At 41.3% G+C, this 18,658-nt stretch overlaps 1 protein-coding gene across 26 annotated transcripts in view; it reads left to right on the top strand.

The window, feature by feature from the left end:
* Positions 1-18,658, top strand: part of MAGI1 (membrane associated guanylate kinase, WW and PDZ domain containing 1) — a 357,611-nt gene that overhangs the window by 262,348 nt on the left and 76,605 nt on the right. For all 26 annotated transcript variants that reach the window (XM_032985730.2, XM_032985729.2, XM_032985728.2 and 23 more), the window contains exons 3-4: positions 3,710-3,829; positions 15,610-15,816. In XM_032985730.2, the coding sequence (XP_032841621.1) occupies positions 3,710-3,829; positions 15,610-15,816 (327 nt within the window). The remainder of the gene's footprint in view (positions 1-3,709; positions 3,830-15,609; positions 15,817-18,658) is intronic.

Here is an 18,658-nt window from a genome sequence, read left to right as displayed (position 1 = left end):
GTTTATGAACCATTAAATGTGTGAAAGGAGTTGGTAACCACTTGGTTTCTCCTCCAGTTCCTTCTTGTTGTAGCATTAGCAATTCTGAGCTAGTCACACAGTGGGACATAGCTCAAATTAATTATCTAAATTGCTACCTAATGGCAATAAGATTTGATGCCACTTAATATTTCAGTGCAAACATGGCAGGCAGGTTAACGTATTTACATATGATTGGCTTGCCTTTTCTAGTGGAGTATCTTAACTCCTGTTTGGGCTGTCTACAGCACTCATTGTGCTCAATTAATTCTGCCATTAGCGGTGGTCTGACCTGCTATTAGCTCTGATAAAATGTGCAGTCATCTCCGTAGCCCTCTTCTTCAGGAATGACCACCCTGTGGTAAGGATGCTGAAATGCAATTTAAAGGGGAAGGGAGGATGCACACACACTATGCTTTGTACATAATTAAGTCACATTAATGATGGGAGACTTAATTACAATTTGGAGTTTATCAGCAGAAAGCTCCAGCAGTAGCTTGCAGCCTGCAATGATGTTGAGCTGTGCACACACATGCTGCACAGTAGTCTAGCAGTTGTTTCAGGCGGTGGAAGGGCTCTGGGTGGAAGGTGCCGATTATTCTTAGTGTCCTGTGCCTGGGAGAAGTCACCGAGTTAGCTTATGCTCCTCTTGGTTTTCTTTTCTTTCCCCTTTTCTTTCCACCCGCCCTCTCCCCCCACCCTCCTTGTGAAGGAACCCTTCTGGCTTTGTTGTAAGTGTGGTTTGTAATCATTGTACACATCCCAGATGGTTCATGAAAACTCTTTGAAATGCCATCTGCCAGGCGTGTGTCCAGCCGGCAGCCTGTCATTCTGCTATAAGAAAAACGGGGGCGGGTTTTCCCTTCCCCCTGCCTTTCTGAATTGCATTCAGTAACACTTGCTCAGATGTGAAGCAGGATAACAGCCCGAGCATCTGCAAGCAATCTTTGCTCTAGACAGCAACATGGAAAGTTGTTGGGTTTTTCGCCTTCACCCAGATAAGATATCCTAACCAGTGTAGTTTTTATTTTCCCTCTGTTTGTTGCTGAGGACCTATGCGAGGTGACAAATGTTATCTGTGTGATGTAATGTTTCTCTTTTACACAGCGACTTGGCGTTTCTAATGCATTCAGCGTGTGTTGCAGGCAATCGTGCTGATAGCAAGCACATCTGCGATTTTTCGACTTGAACATATTCAGGAAATTAAGAACACTGAGATGAAACAAATAGATCCATTAAAGTGGCTCAGAGGAATTATGGCAGAGATATAATTGTCATGTCAAATAGGCAGCCAGCACTAGTAAACTGCTGACTGCAATTTCACTGCTATAAAAATTCAGAAGAAAAAAAAATGATTAATAAATACTTTCTGTGGGAAGATAGATACAGAAAAGAAGAAGGCTTTAAAAGATAAAGTAAATGAGTCCTGAAGTTCCTTGATCTTTTTGTCTCATGAACGTGTGTTGTCAGTTACTGTGAAAAAGCACATCCCAATCTTTGCCATTCGGCTCATGTGCCGCATGGCTTGGGGTGACGTTTGACGATGCATTAGATGAGGAGCACTCCAGAGTCTAATTCTCACTTCCATTGTGCTCCAGGCATGGGACCTCTACACCACGTCGTTGGACATACTTACTGTTTAGGCTTTTAATTCTTCTTCCTTCCCTCTCAAGGGCCTGGTTTAGGGGAACCAACCCATGGTCAACAGCCACGATACTGTGGTGAGGGTCCTCACATCCTGAATGTCTGCAGCCGTGTCAGTGCTCAGGGAGGAGATGCTGTGACCCTTCATCCCAGCCCCTGGGTGCGTGCACTCTCCTTGCGTGCCAGGGAGGGATCTGTGTGGACATTGCCCACTCAGCTTCCCTGTCTGCCTTTAGAGCCGGGCAGCGAGGGGCATGTGCTGCAGTTCCAGTATTTCTCTGGTCTAGATCTGTGAAAGACATCTTGTCCTTTGTTACAAACTACTCTGTAAAAATCCTTGTAGTCTTTCTGTAAGGATTCAAGAATATAAAGAATGCAAATTTGAATCCTTTCAAACAGGAAAGAGTAATTCTGCTAGTAGGATTCCATTTCCATCCTCTTTTTTGCTTCTCCTCCTCCTGCCTTCACCCATTCACACAGCTTCAAGAGAAGGAATGATAGAAAAAGCACAGGAATTTATAGGCTATCTGAAGGCTGATGGTAAATAATAAAAAAAGAGAAAGTGTTTCTATTTTGAAACAAGAAATGGAGGATGTTGGAGAAAGTGAATGTCTATCAAGGAAATTAATCCAGTGATAGTCTTTCAAGGGTGTCACTCTGTCAAGACTGACCTCTTGAACAGTCTCTTGGATGAATAGGGCATAAGCAGACTTTCCGCTTCCCTGGCACTTGAGGAAAACATTTGCCAGATGCAGGCATGGTAAATTTATGCTCTTTCAACTTCTGAGAGCTGGAATCTTCCCAATTAATTTCCAGAAGCTCAGCTGCTTTATACTTTCTTCAGTCCTTTTATGGAGGGCTTAAGAAATTGTATGCACTGAGAAGGCACTGCCCAGGGGCCGGAAGGGTCCCACAGAAGTGAGAAATCATGCTGCATTAAATGTTAGGAATAGTTTCCACATCTCTGAAGTTATTCCCGAGCCAGCAGATTGGTTGCAGCCACAGCACTCGGACACCTCCAAGTCTCTAACGCTGCTCTTCTAAAGTTCAGTTTCCTGTACTATCTGTAAATCTGTCATTTATATTTAATCTCAGGTGTAGAGAATCCAGGCATCTCCTAGCCTCCAGAGTCATGGAAAATAAAGGCTATTGAACAGAAATTGATCCTAATCAATTAATCTGTGCTCAGTGACCTAAAATGCAGTGGCCCAAGCCATCTTATCAAAGTCATGAAATGACTCATCTTACACCATGCTTCGAAGGGCTGTAAAATGGTCAGAAGGGAGAAGAGTTTCAGAGCTGGCAGAGTAGCAGTGATCAGAGCCCTGTCTCCATGGGTACTATTTAAATTGTCGAGTGCTAGAGGGAGATTCAGTATGAATCATTACTCAAAAGAATAAGTGTTTCTTGAACTGGAATGAGCTTATAGGTGAACTTCTGTGAGAAGAGTTTGCAGGCTGTCTCTTTAGTGAGCATGTGTAAACGGTGCATCAAAACAGTCTCCCAGTACTTTGTAATGCTGAATAAAAAATAATAGCAGAAGTAGAGGTAAAATATTAAAAAGAAATAAGGGAGAAAAGATCTTTATGATGTCAAAGAATATTTGGTGAGATAAAGTAGTGCAGAAATAATGAATGCTAAAAAGAAGTGTCCATATCTGAGAATACAAATTGCAATTTTAATGAAGTTGAAGTATGAGAGACTATGATAATAGCAGGAAGGTAATTGCTGGCATATTCCCAGATACCAAACTCTTACAACTGTGTTTGTGCATGTGATGAGAGATTTCTTTGCCAGAGAGTCTTTATGAGAATATAAAAAACATTGTCATTGGGTGGAACAACTGGTACCACCAGCTCAACTGGTGATCTATGTCTTGTCTTATTTTTACATGGGCTTCTTACTGAACTCTCTTGGTACTTCTCTCTGTGTAGCTCACAGAACTGTATTTTACAGACGCTGTTGTGTATTTATGATGATTTTTTGCTGTCCCTTCTAACTCTTGATAAGAAATCAACTATGTTAATGTGCTAATTTTTCCTTTCAGGCACAACCCGCCCTCCAAGAGAAGGAGAAGTGCCTGGTGTGGACTATAACTTTCTGACTGTGGAGGAGTTTCTGGAGTTGGAGCGAAGTGGAACCCTTCTGGAAGTAGGAACTTATGAAGGTACAGAGACACAGGCAGTGAAAAAGCATGTCAAATAACCAGGGTAGTACACCAGACTTGCATCACCCTCGCTCAAGTTAACCAGCTTGAGTTAGGACCTCACTTTCCATCCTAGTGCTCTACTTCCCTTTTTCTCTCTGTACCCTGAGAGAGGGGATTCCAATATTGCTGTGCTTTTGTCTTTTTCTTCAAGTTAACAGCCTCAAAAGTTTTACATCAGTAAACCAGGAAAATCCAATATGAAATCCAGTAACAAAATACTGAGGGAAAACAGCATGGCAGTGAGTGAAAAACACATTTATTCTTTGTATCTGCTATGGCCCATCTCCTTGTTCACTTTTTCTTCCCTCCTGCTGTCTCTCTTTCTCTTCATCTTCCCTAAATACACATCCTTCATCACCCAGTTGTGTCTCACTATGCAGCTATATGATGCAATCCTTTTGGCCTTTTTTTTCCTTCTTTATTCTTGGATAATTACTTCTAACTTGGGTCATTATGTTGATCCTTTTTACAGCACAGCTTTACAAACAACAGCACTGAGACAGCCAAGGGGCACTGAAATGTCACCAGGGTGAGAGCAGGAAAAAGATAGCTTTGACTCTCAGAGAAATACAAGGCAAACTGGCCATATTAGGTACACAATGGGATTTGTGTAACTAAAGCTGCAATCTGTACCTCTTTTAAATTGAAAACTTCTTTTGCAGTGATTTTTTGGGGTTGCTTTTTTTTTTTTTTTTTTTTTTTTTTTTAATCCAGTGTACTTTTTTAATCCCTGGAGAACATTTAAGTGTACCTCTTGAGAAGACAATGAAAAGCAATATATCCAGTGTACTTCAGCTCATTGATGCCATATCTCCATTTGCAAGAAGTTAAATGGGTCTTTTTGTAATTATGAGAAGTTGAAAAAGCCTTATTCTTGCAGCCATTAATGAGAAACATGAAATACATTTAAAAACACTTAACTACACACAAATAGCTGATAGTCTTTGAAAAGCAGTGATCAAATATGAACAGAAAAGATTGCGACATGTGGTTTTGGTTTTCAATCTCTAAAAAAAAGTCCTGAAACATTGTTTAGTCTACTTCTTTAAAAACTCCCTTTAAACCTTGCACTTATTCCCAACTGCAAACAATTGCGGTGTCAAACCTGGTTTGCATGAAGATGCTAAATGTGTAATTTGGTTTCAGTCTTCCACCTCTTTGAGCTGATTAGCTCCATCAGCACCATTGCTAACGTTCCAGCAGCAGCACTTCTCCAAAATGAGCTTTTTCCTCTCCATGTTTCTAAATATAACTAAATTAGTTTTCTTTGTCATGGTGCTCAAAATAGATCAGCTGAACGGCCTCACCATTACTTCCTGATCGTATTTGTTCTGGTGACCTTTCCACTTGGAAAGGCAAAATGGGTAACTGTCTGTCAGCTGGCTCCTGGGACATGCTGGGAATTAGTTTTCAGGAAATGCTGTACCCATCTGAGACAGTTGTAACATGGTCATTTCATTGCTTATGTGATTATGTGCAGTAGCAGCTAAACTGTTTAGATTTCATGCGTTGCGCTTTTGAGTTGCTGAAGATGAGGTTGATTTCTCAGAAGTCTAATGGGCATTTCATTTCTGTGGGTGATAGAAGTGTCTGAACTTTAAAGGAATAATTTGTCAGAAGTGCTGAGAAGCCTTGTTCCCTGTTGACATCAGTGACGCTGGTGCATAGTGGTTCTGGAGATCTGGCCCATGGAAGGAAAAATCAATAAGAATAAAGCAAATAATGATGATGCATGTGTGCACATATGCATCAAGACACATTACGATTTGATTGTAATGTAAAATAAATAAAGTTCATTTTTCACTTACAGCTTCAAGAAATGATTTTCCTGCCTTACAAGATTTCTTTAATGGCTTTGTTGTACTTTTTTGGAAATCTTATTTTACAGCTGTATTGATCAAGACAGCGTTGATCTTGATTAGATCTTGGAAGATAGTGTGATTCAGACTCAGTGCTGCAATCACCAGCAATTTTGTCTATAAAAAAAAAAAACCCAAAACAACCTGCCAAAAAACCCAGATCACAAAGTTAGACTTCTAATGTCCAAGTCTTTGTTATTGCCTAGCTTTATAGTCTTAGATTACTTTAATTATCATTTGCTTTATGCTGCATTTTGCTGCCTATTTTTTTTTTTTAATGTACCACCATGATGAAGTTGATTGTATTTTTGACCCTGACATTGATGGCTTATTTAAAAACAGAGGAATAGAACTCAACAAAAGGAAATAATCTTCTATTTCTCTCTGAGGAATGATAAAATAGTACCTCTAATTCATGTCTTTTAGTATTAATAATGTTACCTATTGTACTGAGTAGGAATCAAACAATTGCAAAGATAGGGTTCCTTTGGATTACAATGTAATAAGGTGATTTAGAGATGAAGGAAGGGGAATGATAAGAAATAGAGAGTAGTGATGATGAATGGGGAAGTTTTTGTGTGCCTGGCTGCCACAAGCTCATGTGAATCAAGCAGGCTGGTGGTTTGGGGACAGGGTGGTCCTGAGGGCCTTTCTGGCCCTGAATTTGTAAGTGTCTACATGTGGTGATATGTGAGATGGATGTGTGCTCTGCATTTCTGTGCAGTGTTTCAGCATCTGGAGAGGAAGTCTGACCTGAATGATCGATATAAAGCTTTAGCATTACTGGATGACATTTGTTGGCCTCTTGAAGGCATAAAGCCACCTGGATGCTGAAACTATCATTGGGAAAAACTTTGCAGAAGAAGAAACAACGCAAGCATTTATATAGTAACAGTTGCCGAAGAGAACTTCTGGGGAGAAAGATTAGAAAACAGGCAGGCATCAAAAAGGGCATAATACACCGGACTTTGATGCTGATACAGGTACTATTGATTTGGAAAGAATAAAGAACAAATAGAAGAGAACAGTTTGATACTATAAAAGTGTAGGAGAGTGTATCAAGTTTTGCAAGAACAACCTGGGTTTTAGAAGTTGTCTAATTGCCAAGAGAGAAACTGTAAGCTGAATAGGACAAAAAAGGCATTGCCTACCTACTGGACTGCGTAATGTCATTATTATTTCTTCTGGTGCACTGCAAATAGGTTCCTCTGGGCAGTTTTTGATTCACATCCCGGTGAATGCAGAGTGGGCATGGCAGCTGTTTTCCTGGTCACCCGTCACCTCCCTGGTGTGTTCTGAACACAAAATGCTCCCAAAATGGTGATCAGGTGGGAGGGGGCACTTGCAAACCTCAATTCCTAAGGTTTTCAGTTCCAGTTTTAACATGCCAATTTTTAACCATAAAGCCTAGAAACTTATCCTTTTTTCCCCTAATGAAAGCTATATGTTGATCCATGAATCCAGGAGTTGGAGCTGAAATCCTGGATGACCTGCCCAGAGCTGTGATGCTGCACCAATATTGATGCTTTTTGCACCACGTGCATGCTGGTAAAGCTGCACACAGCACACACAATCCAGTTAGTATTTCCCTTTGACAATACTCATTAAGAAGGAAAAATCTTTTTAGACTGAACATTGTCTAGGCCTTCTGGTGGACAGGAAATCATAATAATTACAATCTCAGGAATTTATTGACTGCTCCTTCAGGGCATAAAATACTGACGGATGCATGGAAGTAATTGTGTAGGTTACTAATTATTCAGCGATTACTTATACATTTGAATTGTGGGCTCTTACAGGGACCCCAAGGGAGGGCTGTTTTGAGCAGAACCACAACTTCTAGATTTTATTCCCATTTCTTCCCCAGCTGCTGAGTGGCCCTGGGAGGATCGGGTAACTGCTCTATACTTCAGGTGACTGGCCTGGAGAATATTAAAACAACACATACTTCTCTCTTCATTAATATTTCAGCAGATATTCTGTGCCTGCAGTTATTTGCTATTACAAATAGGAGGGAGAGAGTGGAAGCGATGATATTTCAGAGGGCTGTGCTGAATGCAGCAGTGGAGATGGTTGCTGTGCAGAGACACATGGGGACATTAGCATGGTGGCTGAATTTTGGAGGGGGGTGGCTGTGTCGTTGGTGTCTGGAAAGACCTGTATTAATGAATGCCTGCCCAGCACTTAGTGATCCTCAAAAGAAAAAGTGCTACACTTTATAACATGTGAAGGGTTATTACATTATAGCATATTATTGTCAAGGCATCATCTTTCATTCTCGGGACAAGTGTTATGTGATTGCCAAGAGAAGTAATAAGTAATCTGCATTAGTCTCATGACTAAGATGTAATGGGGTGACTCGCTAACATTTTTAAAGTGTATAAAACTATCTACTGTAGACAGGGTCTCCAATTGTGGTGCTTAAAGAGTGTAATAAATTACCTTAATAGTGCAGTTAGGATTTCAGCTGAAGTAGAGAGGTGTATTCAGCAACATGCTTCAAATCAAGATGCCTTTAGCCTAATTTATCTGATGTGCTAGCTCTCCTTGGGTTTCTCTGCAGCAGCCCCGCTCCCTCAGCTGCTTTAGCAAAATGGCTGGATTTTCTTTGCTGCTCTTCTGGTGTCTTCACAGCCAGTGGGTCTTGCTAACTGGGTACAACCTTTAAATGAGAGCTGTGTCTGTGGCATGCAAAACACGATGGGAAGGTTGGGCGATTAAGGGTGGCAGATGCTGGGGATGCCCGTGCAGCGGAACAACATGTTCCGCTTAATGAGATAAGATCCGCTTATTATTGTCTCCGTACTACAGATTGACTCAATAAATCATAATGGCTTCGTTAACACCATTACAATGTATGATGTTGAGTATCCACTTATTAACATCTGTGCACTGCAGAAAGATTCCCGTTCTTTGACTTTTATACTTTGATTCTTTTTTTGTTATTTTTTTAAAACCACTAGGAAGAAAAAAAGACATGTTCTTGTGTATGTGCACGATTATCAGTGTTAAGCATGAATGCTGCTATACTGAAGTGTCATCTGATAACAATGCATCATTCTACAAACAGCTGAAGTGCTAGCTGAGTAACTCTCTAAAAGCAAATTTTCAAATATCTGATCGAGTTTTAGAGTGGGTTTGAATTTCCTGTGGCATTCCTGATTGGCTTCTCTCTGTGCACTTTCAATAACAAGTTTTTTCAGTGTGAGCTCTGTCTGAAATTGTTCATTAGAATTCCTGCTTTTCAATGGTTTTGATGCTTTTTAAAACACAATCCTCAGGGGGAAAAGGTTGTTCCCAAACACCTCTGGCAAGAAAAGATACGGTGAATTAGTTGCTTTTTCCTAAGTCAGATTTCAGGTTATTTTAAGGCATTATTTATTCTCTAACCACAGTCTGATGTGCTGAAGGCTGCTCATAGTAGTCTGTTGATAGATGGCAGTCAAGCACGTTTCAGCAGTTTCTTGGTACGGGAGGTGCTCAGGACTGTCTCCAGAATCTATTTGCTTGTGTTACAAAGTTGCTGTAATACAGCTGGGCTTAGGAAACACCCTGAGCTTCCATAGCTTTCTCATGCCCTATGCTTCCAAGGTCTTGCTGCTTATGGGTTACTTTAAGTATCTTTGCTTTGTTTTAGAAATTTTCCATGCATTAAATATGCTTGGACACATCTGTACGTGAGTGTTAACAACAGCATGTGACAATACCTAGAGATATCTCAACACAGGAAAAATGAGAGTAAATGAGACTGACTTGATCTGTACATGCCTCTCGTCTATGCTGTCATTGACTGTAAGGACACTAATTGGAGTATATGTTAAATTTCAGACATAAATTGAGATGTGCATATTGTAACATTTTGACTAATTTAACAAGAACCCAGACTGATCTTTCACTTAACCACACCATTAACAGCTGCAAAAATTGTCAGAGAATCTACTATTCAAAGCAAATTGGATTTGCTTATATTGTAGGTTAATTTCTCTGAGTTCTCTTTAGTTGCCTGTGTTTTCCTTCCGATCCAGATGTTACATCTGCAGCCTCCTCCCGGTTGCCTGGATACTCTGAATTTCCTCAAGGCAATTGCTAATCAATGTGCAGTTGCAGCTAGGTGAATCCCACAGACAGCAGCCAGCTCTGTCATCTACATGTAGAAAACTGTAGCAGAATGTGATCTGGGAAGAGAAAAGACAAAACACTGTAGCAGGAGCTTTGCTCCCAGGAAGCAATCCATCCTGTGCTAATCAGACACAAACACTCTTGCTGGATTAGATGAGCAGAAGCTTTTCTGCTAAAATTAAGGGTCAATTGTTTTGGTTCTTGTACAGTGCAAAGAAGAAGAGCTGCGTTTCAGAAAATAAAACAATTACATTAATAATTACATTTAAAGTCTTTATGTCAAGGCCTTGCTTAATTTTACTGCTTATCTCCAAGTCTCTTTTCCACAATACCCATTTGCATCAGTACAGTAAGCTATGAAGTGCTTTTTAAAACATGAGCTGTTAATGGAGTCCTTGTTAACACAGAGTGGTAGCTTTGAAGATCAGATGCACTTCTCATGGACGCAGGGTCCTCTGTGCTACACAGAGGCTTTTGAGTTTCTTGGGATTTTTGTAATTGCAAAATTATGCCTCACAGTAGGTGTCAGTAAATTCAGAACTGCATGAACTCTGCTCAGTCCTTTCCTGAGAGACAAATGCACTCCCAGTCCCTGGCCTAAATCTCCTCACACCAGAAAAAAGCAAGACAAGTCATTCTCCCCCAGAAAAGAGAATAGCTGCTGCAAACCCAACACCTACAGATTAAAGTAACTGAAAGATACAGTTTGGGACCACATTCTTCAACTGATGTTGCACCATTAGGATTAATGTTCGAGCTCATGCCTGACCTTGCACAGAGCTCCTCTGCTTCTTCTTTCACCTCGCCATGTCAGCTCTGTCACCCTGTCCCCATCCCAGCAGCCTCCATGGTCTTACCTTCCCTCTCTGCAAGGTGAAACACCTACTTTTGTATTCATTTCACTTTAGACCCTTTTGTGTTTCTGTTCTTGTGCATTTTTGCCTGTTCCAGAAACAGGATTTTCCATGGATAGAGTCCTTTCAGTCCTTTCAACTTGTATTGAATTGAATGGTGATTGGCAAAAGTTTTTATGGATCAGATTCATAGTAATTTTACTTAAGGGCAGGTAATTGGTGTATTTTTGTGAATTACATTTAAAATTCGTGTCATATAAAAAACTTAAGGTTTTCTGTGAATTTACTGCCCCTCAGGGGAATATTTAATAAGAATGTTTTGTTATCTTGAAACATAAGACAAATTTTCCATTGTCACGGGTTTCTAAAACTTAAAAAGAAAGTTCTGTTGGCTGACACTATTGCTTTAATTCATAAGCTGCAGGACAGGGTAGAAGTTGCTGTAAATTGCTTTCATTGATTATGATCACTGCTTGAATTGGCAGGGGAAGAAGTGTTATAACGATGAGAACTTGTCTTATTGTTGTGATTAGCTGTTACTAAAGTCTAATTACTGTGCATGATGCTAAAATGTGTAAGCTGCCGACACTTAGAGATAAGGAGATGAAAAGAAATCAACTCATTCCAAATAGCTATTCTAGGTTTTTTTTCATTATTATTGTTATTTTTGTGCACTCTTCTGAGTGGCACTTTACAGTACATGGATTAAGCCATGGCTTTGGCTGCAAAAACTGCCTTCAAACTTTGGTTGTGGTTAAATAAGTTTTAAGCACCAAGGGACTGAATAAAATAAGGGTTAGTGAAAGGTGATGACAAGGAATTCAGTTAATGGTATGTGCATCTGCTGAGTGAATGCATTGTTACTAGCTATTAATTCAGTTGCTGTAGGCAGGATCCAAATGTGATTGAGAAGAGGGTAAAGCTTAGAAGCCCAGTTCCCAGAGGAATCAGACATGGGAAAGTGTTGTTTTTGCCATGCTGGCTGCTTCAGAACTGGCATTTTCACAGAAAAGTAGAGGTTTTCCTGCTGTCTTGATCAAGAAATAGCCTTTGTCTGGGAGGCAGGCTGCTCTTTTCCAGCTTTGAGACATCACGTTAGGGGCACAGCCCTCAGAAGTTTTGCAGAGCTTCACCTGAGCTCAGCACCCCAGGGAGTCCTGCCATAACTACTGTGCTGACTTTAGAAAATGTTTTGGGATCCTCTGGGATGACAGATGCTTGTGTATGCACATGTAACATGCTGTTAATAATTAGAGCTGATTGGATATTCAGTACAAATTACACTGGCTATGAAGTTAGCCCTTCTTTAGGCTTACAAGTGGCTCACAAAACACTGTTAAAGCATATTTTTAAATGTATGTTTTTTCATAAACATTGGCAGTTTTAATTTAAACAAATAATGTCGAGTCTGAGTGTTTTAAAACTCTTCTGGGTTGTTCACTGTCAGTTGTTAATGGTGCATGTTTGAATTTCTGAGTCACAGGGTAAATATTTTCTCTTTCTAATTTCTAGGATTAAACATGAGTTTCAATGATAATTTTAAGTGCCAGTCCCTCCTAATGGTGTGTCTGCCCCCATGCATGGGCCTACGTGCCATGTCTTCAAAAAGAACTGCTTAGAGAAGGGAAATAGGTCTGCCTGCATCCAGCAAACACGAGGAAGAGGGAGTATTTCCATTTTCTCTCATTCTTCAAGTCACCTGGAAGCTGGGTTGGAGCTTTCTTTTGCAGATTTTCATCATGAGCTGGGTTGTTTCCCAAACCTGTATGTCCCTGTGTGAATCTGAAGGAAGAGCTGTGATTTGTTGGACTATTGACTCAGTCTGAAAAAGAAAAGTTCAGCCCCACTGGCTGCATTCTCCGTATTCTGCAAATCAAAACCCACACATGCAGAGCCATGCTCAGTTTCAGATTCATATTTGCGCTTTGAATGTGTTGATATATGTTTGTAGGGATCCCCTAAGACAGCACACTGTGTTGGTAGAAAATAATAATTCTCCAACAGTAGTACCAACAACCGTGCCTGGTTTGAAACGTAACTAAAGATTTCAGTGTAAGCAAATCTGAAATACTTTAGGGAAGCCTGTTTTTCTGCTGGGAAGCAGCTATCTGTGCAGAGTTAGGAACTCTAGCCTTGCTTGTTGCTAGAGGAACTGAAAAGGGACAAAACTCAAAGATACAGTCATATGTTTCTCTGTAATTGGAGGAGGCATGGTAACATCTGTGCTATGTTCTTGTCCAGGAAGAATAAAAACCCACACTAGCAACATCTCTCTATCCCCTTCATTCATTTTGTTGCACCCATCACAAAAAGATTTAACCATTTAGAACAGATCAGAAATAAATTTTGCATGAAATAGTGATGTGCAGTGCCAAAAATAAAAGCTGTTCTCACGTGTATGTCACACACATGGCTCTCTCTGCTTAGCAGTTAACATCCTTGGAAAACACACACTTTGTTTGGGAAAACAAACTAACAAAAGCCTCAAAGTAGCAGCATTCTTTGGGAGAAATGTCTAAGAGGATAGGATGGCAGCAGAGTAGATTATCCTTTTTCTGCCCACCTACCTTTGCATTTTCTCTTTGCACTCTCCTCCATTCCTCATCTTTTTGTATAAAATACTCCTGAAGTATATAGAGCATAAGAATCATTTCTCTAGCAGAGACTGCAACCTGCTTGAGCAGCCTCCATCCCCATTAGAGGCTCTTTCCAGAAGTAATTTCCTTCTGCCTATAAATTATGCATCAATGTACATTTAAGATTCTGAAATGATGAACAGAAGATGAAAGTGTTGCAGTGTTGCTGCTCCTATGGAGCTGAATCCACGACATTGTATACAGGCTTGAGCACACCTTGTTAAGACAACCCTGCACGTGTTGCTGTCTCAGTACTCCAGCTGTAAATGTGTGGAGATAGGAGCTTATCTGATTTCTCCAGCCTCAGTTCTGTAAGACTTTTTCTCCTCTTGGAAGTCAGCGAGTGGGAGAGATAGCAATGTGTGTCCAACGTGGTCTTCCCAGGTGGACACTGCCATCCTGAGCCAGGGTTATTCCCGGTCTCCCTTGTTCCTGATGTGTCTAGAGACCTTCCAGAGTCACAGGCTGAGATCTGCGAGTGTTAGATCATCTGCATGATCCCCGTGGCCTTACCCTAAAGCTGACAACACACAGCTTCAGTGTTGTAAAAGCCTTGGATGATCTAATGGGAAAGGCAATTCAGCCAGCTAAACAGGAGTTGAGATAAACAACTAGTACTTCCAAACTGAAATAAGGATATGTCATTTTGAACCTCAAGTGTGTGATGGCTGAGCAGTGTGAAATGCACTGGGTGAGCTGGAACTACTGCGTACAACAGCGGGGCAGGTCAGTGCAGAGCTGCTTGGCTCACTTTAAACTCAGTGTCATATCTCAATATATGAATTATGTTGTTGGCTTCTGCAACAAAAATACACATGCATATATATAAAACTAAATGAAAAAAAGAATCTTTTTTAGCACAGATGAGGTCCTAAAGTGCCTTTGCACAATCTGCCTTTGGCATGTGGTTTCCATCTAGGGGTAATAAAGGGGCATATACACTTTATGGGGAATGGATATTAAATATATAATGTAATTATGTACTAAAAAATTGAAAAATAAGGCTTTCAGATTATACATGGCTTATGGAGGTAGATGAAGAATGTAGTCAAATGTACATGTATATTTTAGAGAAGAATTTTGTGCTGCTGCCAAGGTTGAAGCTATATGCGTGCACCTCCACGTGGGTTTATACAAAGCTATATGGGAGACAATCCTTTACCTTTTGTCATGCTAGAGAGTATAGGGACAATTTTTAAATTCACCCTTGGAAACTGAAGATGGCAAATGAGAATTAATAATAATTCTTGAAATGGAAAATTTGGAGAGTTTTATGTAAAACTGTTGTATAAAAAGTAAAAGATGCGCCTTGCAATAAACCTGAATTCCTATAATGGCCAGGGCTGAGGGAACCGATTTCAGACCTGAGGTTCCTATGGAGCATTTCAGGGCAAGTCAAACACTACTGTGGTGTTCGAGGTGAAGTGAAACAGGAACAGTGAAATACCTCCAAGCGGTTCTGGCATCAGTGAACCTGTGCTTATTCTGTATTTCTTCAGTGGTCACTAAAAATGACAGTGAAGCATCCCAAGCACTTTGCACTGTTTGCATCACATCTGGTGATGGCTGACAAGAGCTGTGCGTTTGCATAACTGCAGGTGGGTCTTTGTCCCTTCAAGTTTTGCTTTAAGGTCTGGTTGTTCACTTCTACCCAAGTTGACCCAACTGCTGAGTTTCCTCTGTGAAGAAAGCAGTGCCACGTGGTACCTTTCCTTTTTTCTTCTTTGACAAAGTTTTCTTTTAGAAAGAGAATCAGTTTTGCTTTTTAAATGCAACATCCACCCTAAAAGAACCTGTGTATTAAAGCAGGCCATTGAGCCTTTCATCACTTTTCTGGATGATAGCAGTCATGAATTTTTTATTTTCTGCAGAGCTCACTCCAGATCTGCCACAGCATTGTGTGGGTGCACACATGTAAAAAGGCTACTAATTGAAATTCAGATGTAACAAGATGAAGTTTTGCTATTCACCATGACTGCTTTTTGTTTTAGCCCTTGTATGCTCAGTGCACCTAAACAATGCAACCATTGCTTCTCCTTTTACATTCAACAAGAATAACTTAAAAGGCAAGATATATTTCTGTGCCTGCTCTAGAGATGAAATATGCTCCCCCCACCCCCAAATGGGGATGGCATGTTAGTTTATTTACTTACTTGTGGGGAGAGAGAGATTTTGATGGAACTGAAAATAAAATAAAATAAAATAAAACAGAAATCTTGCTGCTATAAACTGTTCCTTTTTGAAGATGCAAATGTGTTTCTATTGCCTAGGTAACTATTATGGAACGCCCAAGCCTCCCAGCCAGCCCCTCAGTGGGAAAGTGACTTCTACCGATGCTTTGCAAAACCTGCAGTCTGGATCCAAGCAGTCGACTCCAAAGCGAACGAAGTCTTACAATGATATGCAAAATGCTGGCATAGTGCATACAGAGAATGAGGAAGAGGATGATGTACCTGAAATGAGCAGTAGCTTCACAGGTAAAACAAAAATATCATGGTTTATCAGTTTAGGATACATGGGAAAGGTTTTTTGCAGGGGATTTTTTGGAGGTTTTGTTTCTAATGGATTTCCTGCATAGCTGTCAATCCCGGACTGAACTAGCCAACAACACCTGAATGGCAGATGTCCAGGTGTGGACAATCACACACACAGCTGAGTCTTCTAAAAAGCCCTTGTGCGATTGAGCTGGATGAGAAAAAAATGGAAAAAAGTTCAAATCCATTAGTTATAGAAAGTTCAAGGAAGAGTTGAACTATGGTTGACAGTTATAAACAGTATGAAATGGCTCAACCAGGATTACTTTTGAAATCAATTATTGCTCCTTCCTAAATACGTTCTTGCTTTTTCCCCTTCCTTGCATCTAGTGATACCCATTGCTAGGTACTCTTCTCCAAGGTACCTTCCAGCAAACTGAGGTCTGCTTGCTGCGGGAATGAGGTCTGAAGCATGGGTGCAAGCTCTTTATTTAGCAAAGGCCTCGTGTCCTGCTGAGCACAGATCTCAGTCCCACTGTGGCTACCACCAATCATTGGCTGAAACATCACTGGAAACTTTTGCAATCTAAAGTCAAGTGCTGTGCAGGCAGATTCAGAGCAAAATGCTATTCACGATCAGTTGAGTTTCCACAGAAATCAACTGGAAATTTTTGAAGCTCTGAGGAGCAAGAGTTATCCCCCATGTCTGCAGTCCTAGTATATTTGTTAGCACTTATAGCGTTACTTCCTCAGCTCAGTTTCAAGCACTGAATTCATCTTCCTAGCTCCCTTTGAGCATTAGCCACACCTTCAGGGCTTTCACAGCTGCTTGCTGTGGGTGCTCAGCATCTCTGGCACTTGGTCCTTTGTCCTCTGGTCACTTCCTACCACCATGACAATTTTCCTTCCCAGCCTCTGCTGAGTTGTAGGAGCTGTCCTGCCAGTTCCTACCTGCCAAAGTCCTGGCTCTAATATGTGTACAGAGGTTTTAAAGGAGTTAGGCTGTGATTTAGTTGCGGACCTCTCTGGGTCAAACTGTCAAATGGCTTTGAGGGTTCTGCTCTGGCTGTTACCTGTTACATGTTTCCAACCCCAATCACTCCTGGTTGGCCTAATCCCCCCTAGGCTCAAGTTTCTGTCTCTGCTTACTGGCTTTACAGAGTTTAGCATTGAGGCTAGTTCAGGTCCAGAGGAAGCCACGGAGATGCTGGGGGGGCTGGAGCAGCTCCCCTGGGGGGCTAGGCTGAGAGAGTTGGGGGGGTTCAGCCTGGAGAAGAGAAGACTCTGGGGACACCTTACAGCAGACCTTCCAGTGCTTAAAGGGGGAACAGGAAAGGTGGGGAGGAACTCTTGAGCAGGGAGTGTAGGGATAGGATGAGGGGTAATGGTTTTAAACTGAAAGAAGTTAGATTTAGGTTAGACATAAGGAAAAAATTCTCCCCTGTGCAGGGGGTGAGGCGCTGGCCCAGGGTGCCCAGAGCAGCTGTGGCTGCCCCCTCCCTGGAAGGGTTCAAGGCCAGGTTGGACGGGTCTGGGAGCCCCCTGGGCTGGGGGAAGGGGGCCCTGCCCGTGGCAGGGGGGTTGGGACTAGGTAATCTTTAAGATCCCTTCCAACCCAAACCATTCTATGATTCTAGTTTCTCACATGTTGTCACATGGCAGCAACCTCAGCCCTTGTCACAGGATCTGAATTTGAGAGGAAGCTGGTGGAGATGCTGGTTGATTTCCTTGCTGCCTGTCCCAGTTTGGTGCTCCTGAACCAATCCGAGCATCATTTCTCTTCCTTGTTTTCTTTAACAAGATGAAATACTGGAAGATGCAGCTCATTTGTCACAACGTTATCACACCCTGGCCCTTTGCCTCCATTAAATGGGCACAGAATCAAGAAAAGAGTTATTTCTCATATACCAAAGTGATTCCTTATGCTTATTTCACATGTAAGTGTGCTAGCCATATTAAAATGCTCCTTCTTCCGTAGAAGACCTCTCGGTGACTTGTGTTTTCCAGACTTTGGCATGTTTATACTCGCAGTCTTAAGCTGGTGATGATTCATTCATGCTTCTTTATCTTGTCAGCTTCTACCTAAAAATATCGAACGCCGGGAAGACTAGAAAGCAGGCAGCTGAGGTTACTGATATAGTTTAGATATTTTTCTTTCCTCTTCTCCAACTTTATAGTTTTCAGTATCTTGTCTTATTGTAATGGCAGTACACAGACTAGAAATAGCACAGAAACTCCAGTTAATGGCCCCCCCAAAAAAACAAGACTATGAGGAGGTCCGTGGTGTCTAGTCTGGAGAGAGAAGGAGAGGTCTTGGCTATGAAGCCCTTTCAGTCCCACTGCTTGGGGACTTGACAGAATGTGACACTGATCTGTCTTTTGCTCAGTGTGTTGCCTGCCACGTGTACTGGAGACTGGTGGTCTCATGTGATTTGGAAGTACTGCTATCAATTTTCAACACCTGCAAGAACCAAACAGAGAAAATCCCTTTGGTAGACACAGGGATAATTTTATAATTTGCTCATTGTTGCCAAAACCTCTCTGTGAAGGAGTTAGGGGCGCAGACCTGGTTTGTGGGGAGCATTTACTGTGGTTAGGCGTGGAGAAAATGAGCAGCAGTGTTTCATCGATACAACTCAAAACTGCATGGATATAAGCATCAGAAATGTTTCCTTAGAGGGAGAAGGGCCAGATACATCATAAAATACTCCTTAGTGACTTTGACTGCAAGGATACAATGATGAGGTGTGGAATAAACCTCCTCCGACAGCTAGAACAGGCACTAGCGAGCAGCAACATGTGGACACATGGTGCAGTGCTGACATTTATTTTAATTTTTTATTTA

The sequence above is a fragment of the Tyto alba genome, unplaced genomic scaffold (genome assembly GCF_018691265.1).
Source record: "Tyto alba isolate M040663 unplaced genomic scaffold, T.alba_DEE_v4.0 Super-Scaffold_3, whole genome shotgun sequence".
Taxonomy (NCBI): domain Eukaryota; kingdom Metazoa; phylum Chordata; class Aves; order Strigiformes; family Tytonidae; genus Tyto; species Tyto alba.
This window is presented reverse-complemented; position numbering and strand designations above follow the sequence as displayed.